The sequence below is a fragment of the Malaclemys terrapin genome, chromosome 1 (genome assembly GCF_027887155.1).
Source record: "Malaclemys terrapin pileata isolate rMalTer1 chromosome 1, rMalTer1.hap1, whole genome shotgun sequence".
In the NCBI taxonomy this organism is placed as follows: domain Eukaryota; kingdom Metazoa; phylum Chordata; order Testudines; family Emydidae; genus Malaclemys; species Malaclemys terrapin.
In genome coordinates, this window is record NC_071505.1 from 90,392,762 (window position 1) to 90,409,424 (window position 16,663).

The window sequence follows — 16,663 nt, forward strand, 5'->3', positions numbered from 1 at the left end:
CCAAGCCTGCCCTCACTCCCATCTTCAGGAGAAGCTACCTACCCCCTTGAAGCTAGCCCACATTTAGTGCCGCTCTTTCCGCGAAGCAGGTGTCGGATGCACGAGCCAAGCTGTACAAGTGCAGGTGAATGTGGAAGAAAGGTATTTTGTCCCCAGGGATTTAACCTACACCCAGAAGATGGAACAGCTGACCACCACCACAACTGGGCAGCGGGGTAAGAACTGGGAACCTTCCACTTGTGCTCCTTCACTAATAAAAGAATCAGTGCTAGTTGTGGGACCAGGGCAAACAAGCCCTTGAGAACAGCTGTTTATAGAAGAGCTGCAGGAATACTGCATTAGCAGAGAACTCCCACAACCCGTTAGCTGTGCTTGGCATGCCACAAGAAAGGGTTAGCGTGCCAGTTTGAGTTAACTAGGACATTAGTTACAGCAGCTAAGGCAGTGATGGCAAAAGGCAGCCTCCCTTCCCTCCCAGCCTAAGGGATAGGCTATAAACACAGCTGGAGGTGCAAGTGGAGTGGGATTTTCAACTAGAGGCCGTTTTCCCCACTCTAGTTCTACAGCCCAGCTAAGCAGTGCTCCGGGGGAGGGACCATGCATTGATCACAAAGCCACGAAAACAATCCCACAACCAATTATGGTTTTTTGCAATTCTTATCCTAGCCATTCCATTTTTCTTGCCCATTGCACGGCACACTGGTGGTTACACGCACACCACTGAACTGACGCACAGGCCTGAAGATTCCAATGCTTCTGTATTAAAGTGCAACGCAAAAGATATTACAAACATTGATGGCAGAACATTTTTAATTCCAGAAAGTTAGAGAATCTTTGACTCAGATTAAAAAGGTTTCTTAGAAAAGAAAGTTCCTCCCTTGCAGATGGCTGCTATGTGGAAGAATGTCAGGCAGCTACAGGAATACACACACGTTGTGTGAGCCTTGCTTGTATGATAACCTAGCACATAGGGAGCAAAGGGGGAAGAAAAAAAAACCAAACAAACAGTCCCTACCCTGAGTCAGAACAGGGGGTGGGGAGGGGCTGAGCAGGCCCTACACTGGGAATCAGAGGTGCTCCACTAGACAAGTGTGATTCTCTTTGGAAAGCAAGTTCGCAGGGCATCAGCTCCTAAGGGAGAAGAGAAGGTCCCAACTGAGTTGCTCTATTCTCAGTAACAGCTGAGGGTTAGCAGTAACAGCTACATTACAAACAATATTGGTTATTACTGGTGAACGGGCACTGTCTCACCCCGGGGGGATGCCATGCAAGCAGTCAAGAGCCATCCAGTTACCCCACCGCCATTGAACAAACCAACCCACCCCACTCACTGAGATTCTCTTCCTCACCCCCACTACTGTTCGGATGGCAGCACATTCACACCAGCACGGCTTTAGTTGCACATGGAGGGAAGACAGACCCTTCTCCGCCCCCACCCAGTGCTTTCTAAGGAAGCCAGCACAGGGGATGAGGTTGCTCAGTAGTCAAAGCAATAGCTTCTGACCCCATCCCTATGGTGAGGCTGTTGCCAAGGGTTATTCTCTCCTCGGTGAAACATGTGCTGTCGGAGTAGAATACCCTAATACTTCTCACTCACCCACACCCGCAGCATGGCTGCTGCTGCACACAGCACTGCTGCACAGAGGGGCCAGTTTCTAGGAGAATGAAAGGAAGATTTGGATTAATTCCCACTCCCCTTGGCTCAGAGCTCTGTAGCCCAGATTCCACTCCCCTCCGCCCAGTCCCATCTACACAGGCGTACTGCTTTTAGACAGCCACTGCCCATTTCCAGGTTAGACGCACGGGTTCCTCCCAAGTCTTTCATTGGCCACCTGCAGCAGGTGGACACAGAGTCTCGCTTCCACTGCACTGAACACATCCCCCTCTCCTCAGAAGTACGTTTACAATACAGAAGAGAAGCTTCTCACAATAGAGGGGAGGAGGAGGAGGAAGAACCAGGCATCCTTGGATGTCTGCACACCCCAGCAAGTGAGGCATCTCGCCTCTTCCAGCCATCTCCTGTTTTGAGAGAGGCAGGTTTCCTGGGAAAGGAGACAGGTGCATACGGGGGGGCTTCGCTGTGTCCAAGGCAGGTGTAAAACTGCACCTGTGTTTGCTCCTCTTTCCCGCAGGGCCAGTGATTTAGCCAAAGCCAGTTCATACTCCCTTGCTGCTACTGCTTAGTTAGCATTGTACTTGGCCTCTCCACACTGAAGCCCACACTGCAAAATGTTTAACTAGGTTGAGTGTGTCTCAGGAGCGGTCTCCCAGGTTACAACGTGGCCCAGTTCCAATGAAGCTGAGGTGACAAGCCTCCAGCACTTCACTCGATTCCCTTACAAACGGAACAGCACCCATGAAAAATGTAACATGCTCCTCCTTTATACCAACATGGGGAAACCCAGCAGCCCACTGCCTCTGTCCTTCTTACTTACGGTTGCCTCAGAGGAAGTTTAAAACCACTGTCTCAAACCATTTTCCTTCACTCGAAAAATCAAGAAGCCGTAATGTTTTAGTCCTACGTTAGTGATGCGCTCGCTCTGCTGGTCTAAGATTTCAGCCCTCCCCTCAAACTCATGGCAAAAGCCTCCGAGGGACAGTGCTCTGGCCCTGGGATGGAAAGCAATCAGGCAGGAAAACGCTGCTGCCGCTTCTGCTGTTCCACTTGTATTGTCACACTCAATGTTTAAAGAGGGCAGGTGTTAGGCCACCCAACGCTATGTATATTAGACACACATGAAGCCTAGAGATACACTGAACTGAGGGGGTGGTGGTCAGGACAGAAGTGTCTTTGGGGAGAAGGAACGTGAGCAGTTGGTGGGTGGGTTCCTTCTGCTAGTTGTTCTTTTTCTCAGCAGGAGGTGCATAAGGAGGCGGCTGGTCCTGCAAAGTGAGAAAAAACAGACATGGTGACTGATTCGATCTACAATCAGCAGTGTTGTGTGTAGCTGTTCAGCTTTCCGGGCACTCCCAGGCTTAGCTTATGCACCCAACCTTTGCCATCGGCTACAGCTTGAGAGATACTGAGCTGACAGTGACAGGGGTGGGGCCTATATGTTAGGCTACAGCTACCCCTGGGTGTTTCTTCCCAGTTTCAGTTACATCCCAGAACCTTTGCCAGTCCCGCACCACACAAAAAAGATGAACACCAAAAGAGTCCCTTTAAAAGCCTATCAGGATGTGTGTACTTCATTAAGAGCAGCACTGTGATTGGACATTGTTTTAATCCTCATCTTCCTCTCACCCTCCCCAGTGACTCTGTGGTTCCTGTGGCAGTTTGTTAGGACAGATCTTGTCCGTCTCCCCTGGCCCAGAACAGTCTAAACCTGCATTACCCTTTCCCTTTAAGTTCCTATATCTGGCTACCCCCATTCTTGCAGAAGCTGAGAAATATATTGTTTCTGTACAGGAACAACTTTCGTGCAGGTCTTAGAGTTCCCGGCCTTCTTGATCAGAAAAATACTAAGACTGAGTCCAGGAACAGTGATTAAGCATGAGTATTTTGATGAGCCTTCTTTGTAGGAAAGAGTGGCTAGATCATTTCTAAATAGCATAGTCGTGATCGTAAACCTCCTGCTTTGGGGAGCCAATTGCCTGTGGGGGTCAGAAAGAAATGAGACACCTAGACCCATCTAAGTTCAACTGATCTGGTGCATGTGGGTGGGTCCACTCTCCTCTTGAGGATCAAGCACTGCCCGCAGCTAGATAGATGGGCAAAGAGCCTGCTTAGGTACACCCAGAAGCAGGATACTAGACTTGGTGCGCCCTGGCCCAGCCTGGGCTATGCACTGTGACCTGAGCAGCTGCTGCAGTAGGATGACAAGCTGCCCAGGATTCAGCTGTAGCAGCTGAACAGCAAGTGGGTTAGCTCCGCTTGCCCCTTTGCCCTCCAGCCCAACAGACAACTCAATGTTGCTTACCATAGGCATATAGACATTGTGGGGATTGGCTGGGTTGTAATAGGCACTCGAAGCTGCTTCTGCTGCTTTACTGCCACCTACAGGGTAAGGCAAAAAACACAGTCTTCTTAAGTGTTACAAATAGGAATTCAGCTTCCCAGCCCCCATCTAACAGAGAGAATACCTGTTTTTAAGGTGGGGAAAACAGAGTCCCAGACAAGTTAACTGACTTTCCTAAGGTCACAAAATAAGTCTGTAGCAGAGCAGGGAACAGAACCCACATCTCCCAGCTGTGCTTAAACCACCAGACAATGCTTCCTTGTTAACAGATATCCTGGGCTTTACAGCTCTCTGGGAGTAAGACAAGTCTCCCCTCACATCAGCTAGGTCACACTTGATTTTAGCCTTAAGATAACCACAGCATAGTTGTGGACATTAGCCAGGCATAATGCTATACTATAAAAACGATCTGGAACATTACATCTCCAATTCCAACTGATAGTATTTGGCAGCAGTTTGGCCTGTACCTGTGGTCATCAACGCAGACCTCCTGTTCCAAAAGGATCCCCAGGTAACACTTTCAGTAGGGTCTCCTTCCTGCTATAGCAGGTGGCTTCTGTGTGCCATACCTTTTAACACAGCTTTCTTAAGCAGACTCTAGAGGCAAAAGGTGGCAAGAGGACCAGCTCGCAACATCAGAGCCAGCTCTCTTACTTTTACTTTGGGCCTGCTCATGAGAGCAAGGGACTTGCTCATGTTGGACAGAACCATGCTGGAAACTGCCATGTCATCCTCCCCCAACCACCACAAACTGCCTAGAAATGCATGTGACATAACTATAAAGGGAAGGGTAACAGCCCTCCGGTGTACAATACTATAAAATCCCTCCTGGCCAGAGACACCAAAAACCTTTTACCTGTAAAGGATTAAGAAGATCAGGTAGTCTGGCTGACACCTGACCCGAAGGACCAATAAGGGGACAAGATACTTTCAAATCTTGGTGGGGGGGAAGGCTTTTGTTTGTGCTCTTTGTTTTGGGGGTTGTTCGCTCTTGGGACTAAGAGGGACCGGACATCAATCCATGCTCTCCAAATCTTTCTGAACAAGTCTCTCATATTTCAAACTTGTAAGTAACAGCTAGGCAAGGCGTGTTAGGTTGATCTTTGTTTTCTCAACTTGTAAATGTTCCTTTTGCTAGAGGGTTTACCTCTGTTTGCTGTAACTTTGAACCTAAGGCTAGAGGGGATTCCTCTGGGCTCTTTAAATCTGATTACTCTGTAAAGTTACTTTCCATCCTGATTTTACAGAGATGATTTTTACCTTTCTTTCTTTAATTAAAAGCCTTCTTTTTAAGAATCTGATTGATTTTTCCTTGATTTAAGATCCAAGGGGGTTGGATCTGGACTCACCAGGAATTGGTGGGGGGGAAGGAGGGAGAATGGTTAATTTCTCCTTGTTTTTAAGATCCAAGGGTTTGGATCGGTGTTCACAAGGAAATTGGTGGAGAAGTCTCTCAAAGCTACCCAGGGAAGGGTTATAGTACTTGGGAGGGAGATATTCTGGGGGGGGAGAGGTAGACAGAGTTTCTCAAATAACTCAAATAATTTGGGTGGTGGCAGTAAAAGCAGATTTAAGCTGGTAGTTAAGCTTAGAGGTTTTCATGCAGGTCCCCACATCTGTACCCTAGAGTTCAGAGTGGGGAAGGAACCTTGACAGGGTGACTCAAAGAGCCTGTAACAAGAGAAATTCCATCATTCACATCTACACCAGAGACAATCCCTTTTGGAACTGCACCCTGAGAGTCCCTCCCGCTCCCTTACCTGGCATTCCAGGCTCCATGCAGGCTGTAGGGGCTGTGGGAGCTGTGGGGGCTGAAGGTCCTGCAGTAGGAGGGCCAGGGTAGGGGGGAGGAGGAGCCATATACAGGGGGTTCATGTCAGGAGGAGGTGGGTACATGCCTGTAGAAAAGAGACACATTAAAAAGGTGCTTTAAACCATTCCTGTGGGACATATTGCAGGTCTAGTTTACAGGCCTGTTGCTTCTGTCCAGAGCGGATATACACAGATTAAGACAAGTCACCCAAGCTTAAACAGCAGCAGCTCCACAGCAGGATTTTATATGGCTGTAGCGCCTTTGACCCCAGAGGGCTTTGCAGACAACAATCACTCCCCGAATTTGCTTGCCATTCTCTGCCAGAAGGTGTCACCCAGCTTAGGATGTCACATCCTTTATTACCTGTCCCACTGGATCTCTAGGGAGACGCAACGATAATCAAGCTGGATTTTACCAGGACACCCCAGTCCTTGCAAGGAAATGCTTCAGTGACCCGGAGGATTCAGGGCCCTTATAAGACTAACAATGCTGCTCAGAGAGAATGGGCTGCTGCTATACAAGTCATCCCCCAGCTATGATGGAGTCTTGTGTTCTTTACTCTGACACAGTCCTTTACAGCTACTGGTACATTCAGCACGTGCACTCTGCCTCTCTCACAACACTGGTATGTTACAAGAGGTTGAAGCCCATCAGAAGGTTTTACCTGGAGGTGGTGCGTAAGGGTATCCCATGGGTTGTGGAGCTGGTCCATATCCATTCATTGATGGGGGCACATAAGGGGAAGGTCCATTAGCTGGGTGGGGGGCATAGCCCCCTGGTGCAGGTGAATAACCTCCTGGAGCAGGGGTGTACCCCCCAAAGGCAGGCATATAGCCATAGCCAGTATTCTGGGCAGGCGCCCCTCTGGAAGCTAAAAAAAATTAAGTTTAGCAAGTCTGACTCACACTGCCATGCAATTAAAATGGAGAAGCAAAGAAAAGGAAAGAATGGTCACATTAATTTAGTCTGATCTGTCATTGCAACAGAGCTTTGAGCCACTGGGTCCTGGAGCAATGGCTTTGCCTGAAACCCATCTAGCAATAATCTCTTCTTCTCCCAAATTCACACACTGCTGTGGTACTTACCTTTGCCAGCTTGGACGCTGGGGAGCAGGGGTGGACTCTAAGCTGGGAAGAGCTTATGAAAATGACTTAGATTAACCCTGCTCTGCAATATCTACACAGATACTAGCCACTAAAGCTCGCCAAAAACGTCTCCACCGAAGAATGTGGTTTCATTAAGGGAAAACCCCCACACAGTTAAGAAGTTTTTCTGATCAGGAAAATCTATACAAGAAGTTTGTTCCCAACCAAAATGAATTTTTTTGTTTAGATTTATCATAAATTTTTGGAAGCCAAAAGTAGGAAGTTTGCCTCCCTCCACTCCATTTTTAATAAACTTTCTCCCCTTTGGGAAAATAGGGTTGGGTAAGCTAAGTGTGAGAGTAGCTCCCCCATACTAATCTCATGTTTTCCTACTTTTTCCAGTTGGAAGACAGAGGGGAAAAGATTTTTTTTCTTTTTAAAAAGGGAATAGGGGGGTCATTCCAAGAATTGGGAATATTAAGTTTTTCAGTTTTCCAAAACCAGAGCATTAAGACCAACAATAGGGTGTAGAATGAAGACTAAAGTTCTCATGGAAAAGTCAATCTTTTTTGATTGAGAAGTTTAGAAGGGTTATTCCCCCTGCTCACCTCAAGGAGTTTACTGCAGCAAAAGTTAGTTTTCCAGCCAACTCTTCTAGCTAAAGAATAGTCACACCTCTGAAGGTCACTTACCATTAGTGGCAACCCTGAACATCAATTGTCCAAACTCAATGGCTCCTCCGCTGTTGAAGGTCATTTTAAAGGAAGCCTGCCCTTCCCAGCCCCCTAAAGGAGAAAGTGGGAATTACAAATGAAACCATTAAATATACTCTGAAAGATTAACACCAAGAAACTAGTTTGAAATTGGATACGGATTATTAGTTGATTTGTTTCCTAGAAGCTCCCAACTTAAACAAGAGACCAAACAGGGTTTGGACAACTATGGCAGACCTGCCAGCAGGACGGCACCACCAGCTTTCTTCACACTGGTCACTCAGCCCACTTGTATACAAGATAATCTCAGGGAGACCAGGAGAGGGTTTATCTGGGAATTTCCTTATTTTTTTTAAAAGGAGAGTCTAAAATATGGACATGCAAGAGTTGCTGTAGATCTATATTTTCTGCTGGCAGGCTAACAGAGAATCCAATTACAAATACGATGTAGAAAGGACACATTTCATTCAGCAGGAGCCTGCCCACCGAATGGGAGCCCTTCCACCAAACTAAATGGACTTTGAATCAGGGCCTGAAACGGAAGCCAGGACTGGAATCAAATATTCCATCAGCAGACTCTTCACCCTCTTTGAAGCAGAGCAGCTTAGATAAAGATTACCCAGTTTTAGGCTAACGGGAGTTTTTAGAAATTCATTAGCACATGCTAAAACCCCCAAGATAAGTCACCCAAACTGTACAAAAGGGTGGGTTTCCTTATTGGAGGACACGTGGATAAAGCAAATTGGGAGTTTTTAAAACAAGTTGTCAGATGGGAGATTAAAGTTTGAGTTTTAAAACAAAAAGCCCAGGTTTCAAAATCCCTTGTCTGATTAACTTCTGCCAAGAAAAGTTGTCCAGAGAGACTGTATGAGAAGTTTGGGGTTTTTCTGCACATTGTTAGAGGAGGAATAAAAAAAAAAAAAAATAACCATCAGGCATATAAATGGAAAGGGAATGGCTGGTTCCACAACACACTTAAACACTGCGTTGCTCAAATTTTCTTTCCTATTGTCTTATCAGTAGTAGTTAAGCTTGGGCAAGTTACCCAATGAATCAGCAACCTACCGCTATACTTCCCATCATGAAGCAGCACCCCAAGCCAGCAAGAAAGGCTGGGGTAGAAGGAAAGGATTTCAAGAAGCATGACAAATGAACTGGCATAGTAAAAAAGGTATCTGAGACCACTGCAGTGTATGTGCAGAGTAGGTTATGCAGAAAGCTCTAGCTACTCAAGAGCCAGAGTGACCCGGATATGAGTCACCATTACTATAGCAGAATCTCCACAAAGAGTGATTTTATTGCCAGGGAAAGGTGCTGGATTCACAGCCTGGAGACCTAGTCCTCACTAGAACAAATACAGAAGCAGCCAGCAGAGATGTAAGGTTTCCCAACACACCGCCCTCTCCTACCCAGGTGCCTCGACCCCAGAGGACCTAGTACTATGACTGAAGGGAGTTGTCTCGGGCCTTTTGTCCTGATTTTTTGTTCTGTAAGTGCCAACAATAATTAGTGCCAACTGTGACTGTTGTTTCTGAGATGACTACTAGGAACTAGAACAAGACCACCAAGTCATTTCAAACAGGGCATCACAAGTGTCAGATGGTAACAATTTTCACCCACTACTAGCTTGGGGTCAAGTCTGAACCAGTGATATACAGAGATGCACACGCCTGCATTTCAGTGAAGAAAGATCTGCTGATCTCCAGAGAAGCGTGCTCACTTTGTACAGTCGTGAATAGCAGCCAACAAGATCAGCAGTTGAAGTTGGTGAACCCATCACTCGCCTACCCCCTCCAACTCCCTCTCAAGCTGAACCTAGGAAGCAACTAACACATGCAGAAATTCAAAGATCAAGTAATTTTCTTATAACATTTGGATCATGGTTACAAGTTTATACTGGACAAAAATATCCATTATGAGGCTTTTGGGGGGCTTTCCACTAAACTTAGGACATGCCTATGTGGGAAAATTGACTGGCATATTTCACTATTGCTATGCCAGTCAATTTCTCACGTGGACAAGCTCTGGGCTAGAAATTCAGCAGAAGGGAAAAAGTACTTGGGAAGCTCAGTTAAGTGTGCTTGGAACGGCAATGCATTAACACACACCTCCTGCCTCAGCCTGGATCACGCCTTTGATGTAATTGGCAGCGAAGACAGGCTGCTCGATGGAGCACCCTTTCACCAAGTAGAATGGCATCATGAAGGACATCATGGGGTCCTTGCCTTTAGACACAAAGATCATCTGCAAGATAGAGGGGACATTTTAAAGTTGTTAATTTACAATCAGTCTTTATACCTAGAGTGAAACAGGCAGTTTCAAGAGTGTTCAAAGCAGAGACTGCTTTAAAAAGCTGGTAAAGAGAAACTACAGCTCTGGAACAATTAAACATGCAAGTTCCTATTCTACAGCTACATAGCAGTTTTCATCCTGAGAGATCCAAAAGAACTTTGACAATCACATATGTAGGGCTCCCACACCTGAAACACGTGTAACTTCCACAGTAGCGTGCAGTTGACTGAGAAATATTTTCTCCCTTTAAAACTTCAAATCACTGCACTATTTTCGTGCCACAGTCTGCAGCACTGCAGCTTGAAGTTCCACTGCACCAAGTGGACCAGAAGTTCTGGACTGCTTAGATGTGTGGTCTTTCTGCTCAAATCTAGCAGCCTGTTTGAATAGTAACTTAGCAGTTACTATGATCATTCTTACATAAGGAAAACCAAAGGCAGGGGATAGAAGAGCAGTGCCCTGGCGTAACATTCCCTCGCTCATTAAAAGGTCTAATGTCACAGGCTATGTGTAACTCACTGCAGCATACAGGAATGCTGCTGCATTGCATCTTCCACAGCTATTACACCCTTCCGGGATCTAACTCATTGGTGCGTCCAGTGCTTTGGCAGATTCAGTGCAGCATATCTAGTTAAAGCTAAAGTCAAAACAGGACACTCAAACCAAATGAGCAGTGTCCATCTACAGACTTACAAACCAAAAGCTGTGAATTCAGACCAGCTTAGTTTGTTTGGTGACTGTCTCTAGAGAAGCACCGGCTAAGTGAAGAATTCTAGAGTGCTGCTGGCACCCGAAGACTGGATACAGTCCAAAGGGATGAGGAGTACCTGTGGGCATGCAAAATTTTGCATGAGCCACATCATAAGCCACAGGACTGAAGACAGGAAAGATTTACTGTCCATCCCCTCAAGCCAGTACAGAACTGACCCCTTTAGGAGGTTCTCCAGGGCTTTCCTAGTCCAGTTTTTTGGACTACACTGAACAGTTTCCCCTAGTCATTTGTACTTTCACTCATCAAAACACTTGCAGAAGCATCATAGTCACCTTCAGTAATCCCTGGAACAGCAGGAGAGAGTTTTTTGCCTCCAGCTTTCAAATGTTTACTAAGAAGGGGTTTGTTTCAATCAGATTAGTCCACTGTGCCTGTATGATAAGCCATAACAGGTCAAAGCCTATGCCCATTTACGTGGATCTAGAGAACATTATAAGTCAACTCCTGTTCCCGTTTAAAAAGCTACATACAGCGGCAACAGGCATGAGAACTGAGAAGCCACGTTAAACAGTGGTTGGCGTTCAGGACAGAGACTTTGGATGTGCGTATGGAGGGTTTGTGTCTCTCTCTCTCTCAGCAAGGATTGTGAAGGAGACTTTCAAAGGAAATGGCGGAACCCCCACTGACTGACACTGGAAACAGGACAATGTAAAAGACACATGAAAACATGCTGTAGAGAATAATCTGGCACCAGCCCTAGCTGGGAAAGAGGACTGTGGAGAATAGGACAAGCATGGACCTATTTCCACCACCCTCTCCCATCTTGAATTTCTAGCCTCCTCATAACTAGGAGATTTAGCCAATCATTTACAAGCCTCCAGGACTAGAAGCCTGTGGGAGAATGCTGCTGGCTCAAGACTTACCCTGTAGGGGGTGAGGTACACCATTCCCTTCTTGGTGCCTTTGAAGATTTCAGCCTTGTCAGACACATCGCTGAAGGAAAGCTCCACGTCTTTACAATGCTTAAGAATACTGCAGGAGGAGGAAGAGACAGACATCAGGGATGCATAGTATCAAACAGTCCTAAAGCATGTGCAATCAACATACGTTAGTTGGCATGCCAAGGAACAGGTCATTTCCCTAAAAGGCTCAGTTCAGATACGGAGCCCACCTTCTCTCTCTGCATATGCATGCACTGTTTACGCTACTCTCTCAATAAGTAGAGCAGCCAACCCTACTCCGCCAAGGGAAGCCTCTAGCCTCGGGACAGTTTGTTTCTCCCTGCATTTCCAAAGCCATTTGAGACAGTTGTTGGGGAAACCGTTCATTTCTCATTGAAAGAGACTCAGTACAAAAGGTCACAGCACAGAATAAGCACAACTAACTGCAATATTTCTTTCTGGAATAAGCGCGTTGCCTCAGAGCAAGTCCCTGTCTGACTAGTCCAGTATCCATATGTTGATGCTACACAGGAAAGCATAACCCCAGTAATGCAACCCCCGTTGTGTCAACTGTACTAAAGACGACGCTTCTTCATAACTAGGCTAACTACAGATGCAGTCACTATTTCCTGTAAATGACCGAGGACTATCAGCAAAGATTAGTGATAAAGAGCAATGCATCCAGGGATAGGAGAACTGGGGAAACACTGTTCCTTGTGGTGGGGTTTAGTCTTTTTCAATGATCTAGAACAGGGAGCCAACATGTTAGTGAAGTTTGCTACAGACACTACCCGTGAACACTAGCAATGACAGGAAAAATATAGAGGGACTTCGGGATAACAAATGTGAGTAGAAAAAGTCAATTTGGGAAAATGTGGGGGAAGTGATCCAAAACAGACAGACAGTCAAAGAGAAGCAGAAATACTGAAAGACTTAGGGAGTGATAAGTTTGCAGTGTATTATGCCAGCAACACAAACAAACAAAAATGCACTGCAATCCTAAGCAGCATACAGAGGCATCATAGATGAGGTGGCTACATAGGGCTTGATGAGACCATATTTCAAATGCTCCATTCAGTTGTAGGGACCCTGCTACAGGAATATGGGCAAATTAGAAAACAGCAAAATTATCGAAAGGGAAGAATTAAAGGGACTTGCTTCTGAAGTAAACAACTGAAAGCTGGATAACATCTAGTGGAACTATTTAAGGGAGACACAGGATAACAATCCACAAGTACCTGAAAGGTGTAGCTGTCAAGGACTGAGGGAAATGTAGGGTATTACTGAAAATGCAATACTCTAGTCACACTCCTGCAAGGCTGGAAGGGACAGACTGAATGACCTAATACAGGGGTAGCCAACCTGAGCCTGAAAAGGAGCCAGAATTTACCAATGTACATTGCCAAAGAGCCACAGAAATACATCAGCAGCCTCCCCTCTCCCCATCAGCTCCCCAGCACCTCCTGCCTGCCCACAGCCCCCACCAATCAGCACCTACTCCCACCACAATCAGCTGTTTCAGTGCACAGGATGTTATGGGAGGAGGGAGGGCTGTGAGGGAATGCAAGGCTCAGGGGAAGGAGCAGGGCCTTGGGACAGGGGTGGAGTGGGGGCAGGGCTTGGGGCAGAGCAGTGAGCACCCTCCAGCACATTGGAAAGTTAGCATCTGTAGCTCCAGCCCTGGAATCAGTGCCTAGGTAAGGAGCCGCATATGGCTCCAGAGCCACAGGCCTAATAGGTTCTCTCCAATTCTCAGATGCTATGGGGAGACATTTCTTCTTAACTAGGGCAATTGCTCATGTCTAATCCAGTTCTGAATCCCACCAAACTCTTTGCCTCAGCAATATTCTACGGTAGTAAATTTCATAGGTCACTTTTACATCGTGTAAAAATAACTGTCATGTATTAAATTTAAAATGTGCCTTTTTAAAGAGCTTTTTTTAATCATACTTTATATGTATGTAGGTAAAACAGCACTTAATACGTTTAGTATACCTGTGCAGTGGTAACTACACTAAACCTACTGAACAATTTTACTTATAAATCTAGGACTGTCACAGGGAGGGCTGGCCCCTTAAGGCAAATTGGCTTCACCCCACCTGTGACTAAGCTTTATCCCAGGTAATAGGTTTGAGGTCAGAGATCAAGTGATTCTGGCAGGTCACCTGGCTCTTAGTTAAGAGGCCAACAAATAGCAGATATGGGGAAGGATCTGGAAAGGGGCCAGGACCTAGTTTATTTAATTTATGTTGGAGTTTTTGGGTTTTGAGATGTAAACCCATCCCTGAAGAAGACTGAAATTCTGCTGCTGTTAGGAATTTATATACTGTCCAGCAAGATGGCCTAGCAGCTTACAAGGAAAACTACAGCTGGTCATATAACATTTGCCAAATATTACTTGACAAGTTTTAAAGTTTTGAGCTTCATAATATTACTTATTCGTTTATTTTTCTGTTATTCACCCAGCTTAAAGGACAATTTAGTAATCTAGAAGGCAGTTTTCTTTCCCACACTTCTCCATTCAATGTCTTGTGTCTGTCCAGGATCTCAGAGCTACCTTCACACAATTTAAGCAGATTGCCTCCTGACTTGCAGATCAGGTCCAGCACTAGTGGCAGTACCATCCCAAGACACCTGGTTTGGATTTCATAAGTGAAGTTACTTCCTGCTACAAGGAGGTGAGGAATTTGCTCTGCTCAGACCCACCCCCTCCCCCATCTTCAGAGACAGCATTTTGCTAGTTCCATCCTTGCCCTACTTATTAGTTACTGTTTTGTCACCTACATTGCAAGGGACTGAACTTGTGATTGACTTTGGTGGTACTGATTAGGGTACATCTCCCCAACAGGGATAGGCCAACATACAATCATATTCGAAAGCAGACTGTTCACATACACCCATTTTGCCCAGAGGCTGATGACTTTTCACCAGTGATGCTGTTTGAAATACAAGTAAATAAATACCAAGCTTGAATAGTGAAACTAGGCTGACCAGTTTCATGATTTTTAACCAGGTTTACTTCCTTTTTCATGCACTAACCCAGTGCAGCTGTTTCGGGGCAGCCAGGGAACCAAACAAACCCCATGACTCCATTGTTTTTAAATGGCACAAAATCATTCTATTTGTTTCAAGTTTGGTAAAACTCCCTCTGTATTGATTTTTTTTTTTTTTAAAGGGCCTGACTTAGCATGACTATGTGCCTTTAGATTATACCAGCAGCCCAGACATTGACCATCCGTCAGGGTGCTCTTAGGGCCAAGCCACAGCCTCAAGCTCCAAGACCATTTTGGATAACACAGGAAGCACCACCATGGCCACTCCGGCCTAAGGGCTCATTCCCAAACTCTGAAATCTTCAATCTTTTCAGACTGCAGATTATCCAGGAGGGAAACGGGGCAGTTGCAATGGTTGTTCTAGGTCTGAAACAACCAACTGCCAATGACATCTATACTAGATAAACAAAGAAGGAGAGAGAAAAAATGTTCAGTAGCTTGGGAAAGCCCAAGCACAAACAACAGGTTGAATAAACAATCTAATACTACTACCATGGGTGCAGCTTAATGCAAAAGATTAATGTCTGTAAAGGTGCTGCTTTATTTTGATGGTTCACCAGTTGTGAATAATTGTGCCAAACCTTAATACAGAATCAGACCAGGAAAACACAGGGTTTGTCCAAATCACTCCTCTCCAGCGCACTATTTACCAGAAGAGAGATGAGAAGTGGTCTAGATGAATCTTTAGGGATACCAGAATAGCAGTATTCCTGTAGTCTCCTTAAGAGGTACACTAATGAAGTGAGGAGGCCCAGAGTTTGAACTGATTTTGGTGGTGGGTTGTTTTGGGCATAGTCCCCTAAGAATACCATGGAATTTCTAATGGCCATGAGCAGTCAGACTCAGAATTACATCTCATTTGGAAAAAGCAAAATAGGAGTTAGAAAGTCAGTACCTCCTGTACATACCTCTGTTGTTTACAGCTAGTGCAGATTTGTGGACAGGGAGAATTAGGTCTCAAACTAGAGGTACATTTAATATTTAAGAGTATGTTTACTGGAGTAATTTACTGCAGGTCTATTCAGAAAGTGACTACTTCCCTATTTGCAACCTGAGCATATTTAATTCAGACCTCAGCACACACCCAAACCCATGCAGATGTTGCTAATGACCTAGGATTGCACACACTGCTAATGAAAGTACAGGTAATGTCTTGTGATGGAGCTCAGACACTAATCTGTTGACAAGCTAAAACTCATGTGACTACAGATTCACGCCTATGCATTTCCTCTGGGGTTGTCACGCCCATTATTAGTGAGCAACAGCTTTCAGAAAAAAACAAACTGCCCTGCTGCCAACTTGGGAGTTGGTCAGAGAGCACAGGAAAAAACTGATGCCGAAGTCAAGGAAACAGTCTGTAGAGAAGAAAAGCTCCTTAAAGAGAGTGGGCTAAAGGAAGCTGGGTTTATCCGGGCAATGATCTAATCACTGCTCATCTCCCAGCGGCCTCTGGCCAGTTCCCCCAAAGAGCTTGACAGTGCTACGCAGCCCTCAGTCTCCGCTCCGCTCACTGCCCGACACACCGACTTTTCCCACCAACTTTTTAATTATTCGGCAGTCAGTGACCGCTGGCACCTGGGTCAGGCCTGAAGCTACCGGGACCGGGTTTGAAGAACTGAAGCTAGATACGGATTAACCCGCAACAGCGAGTGTCCCGGGCAGGGCGGCCTCAGCCGGGCCAAAGGGCGAGACCCGAGCGGCAGGGCAGGTCCCCGTCCCTCCGCTCTTCGGGCCGGGGCACCCCGGGGCCGGGACCTCCGCGGCGCCCGCAACGTAAACAAACGAAGCGCCTCAAGTCCTGCGCCGGGGGCGGGCCGGGAAAAGCCCAGCCCGGGGCGGCCGAGCAGGGACATCGGATCCTCCCGGCACGGGGCAGGGCTGGGGCCAGTGGCCGGGCCGCTGCGCGGGGCTCGGGCCGGGGACCTGGTTCGGCTCCGGCCGGACCCGCCTCAGTCTCGGAGGGGAGGGGCCGCGCCCCACCCGGCACGCGCGGGTCCCCCCGCGCCCCGGTACCTCTCCCCGGGGGGGACGATGACCCCGCCGCCCTGCGAGTGGTTCCTGTTCAGCGCCATCTTCCCGGCCAATGGCAGCGAGC

At 46.6% G+C, this 16,663-nt stretch overlaps 1 protein-coding gene across 1 annotated transcript; it reads right to left on the minus strand.

Annotated features, from left to right (window-relative positions):
* Nucleotides 1-739: 739 nt before the first annotated feature.
* Nucleotides 740-16,663, minus strand: WBP2NL (WBP2 N-terminal like). The gene is made up of 8 exons (XM_054030554.1): nucleotides 16,582-16,663; nucleotides 11,498-11,606; nucleotides 9,679-9,814; nucleotides 7,550-7,642; nucleotides 6,437-6,643; nucleotides 5,720-5,857; nucleotides 3,921-3,997; nucleotides 740-2,883 (listed from the first exon to the last, which is right to left on the minus strand). The coding sequence occupies exons 1-8, from the start codon at nucleotides 16,638-16,640 to the stop codon at nucleotides 2,836-2,838; spliced, it is 867 nt and encodes a 288-aa protein (XP_053886529.1). The 5' UTR covers nucleotides 16,641-16,663; the 3' UTR covers nucleotides 740-2,835.

Excerpts from the sequence above, each read along its gene's own strand:
- WBP2NL (XM_054030554.1), bottom strand. The coding sequence starts at position 16,640 with ATGGCGCTGAACAGGAACCACTCGCAGGGCGGCGGGGTCATCGTCCCC. Across the intron at positions 6,644-7,549 it reads GTTCAGGGTTGCCACTAATG|CTTCCAGAGGGGCGCCTGCC; the intron begins GTAAGTGACCTT and ends AATTTTTTTTAG. Across the intron at positions 5,858-6,436 it reads CCCTTACGCACCACCTCCAG|GCATGTACCCACCTCCTCCT; the intron begins GTAAAACCTTCT and ends TCTTTTCTACAG.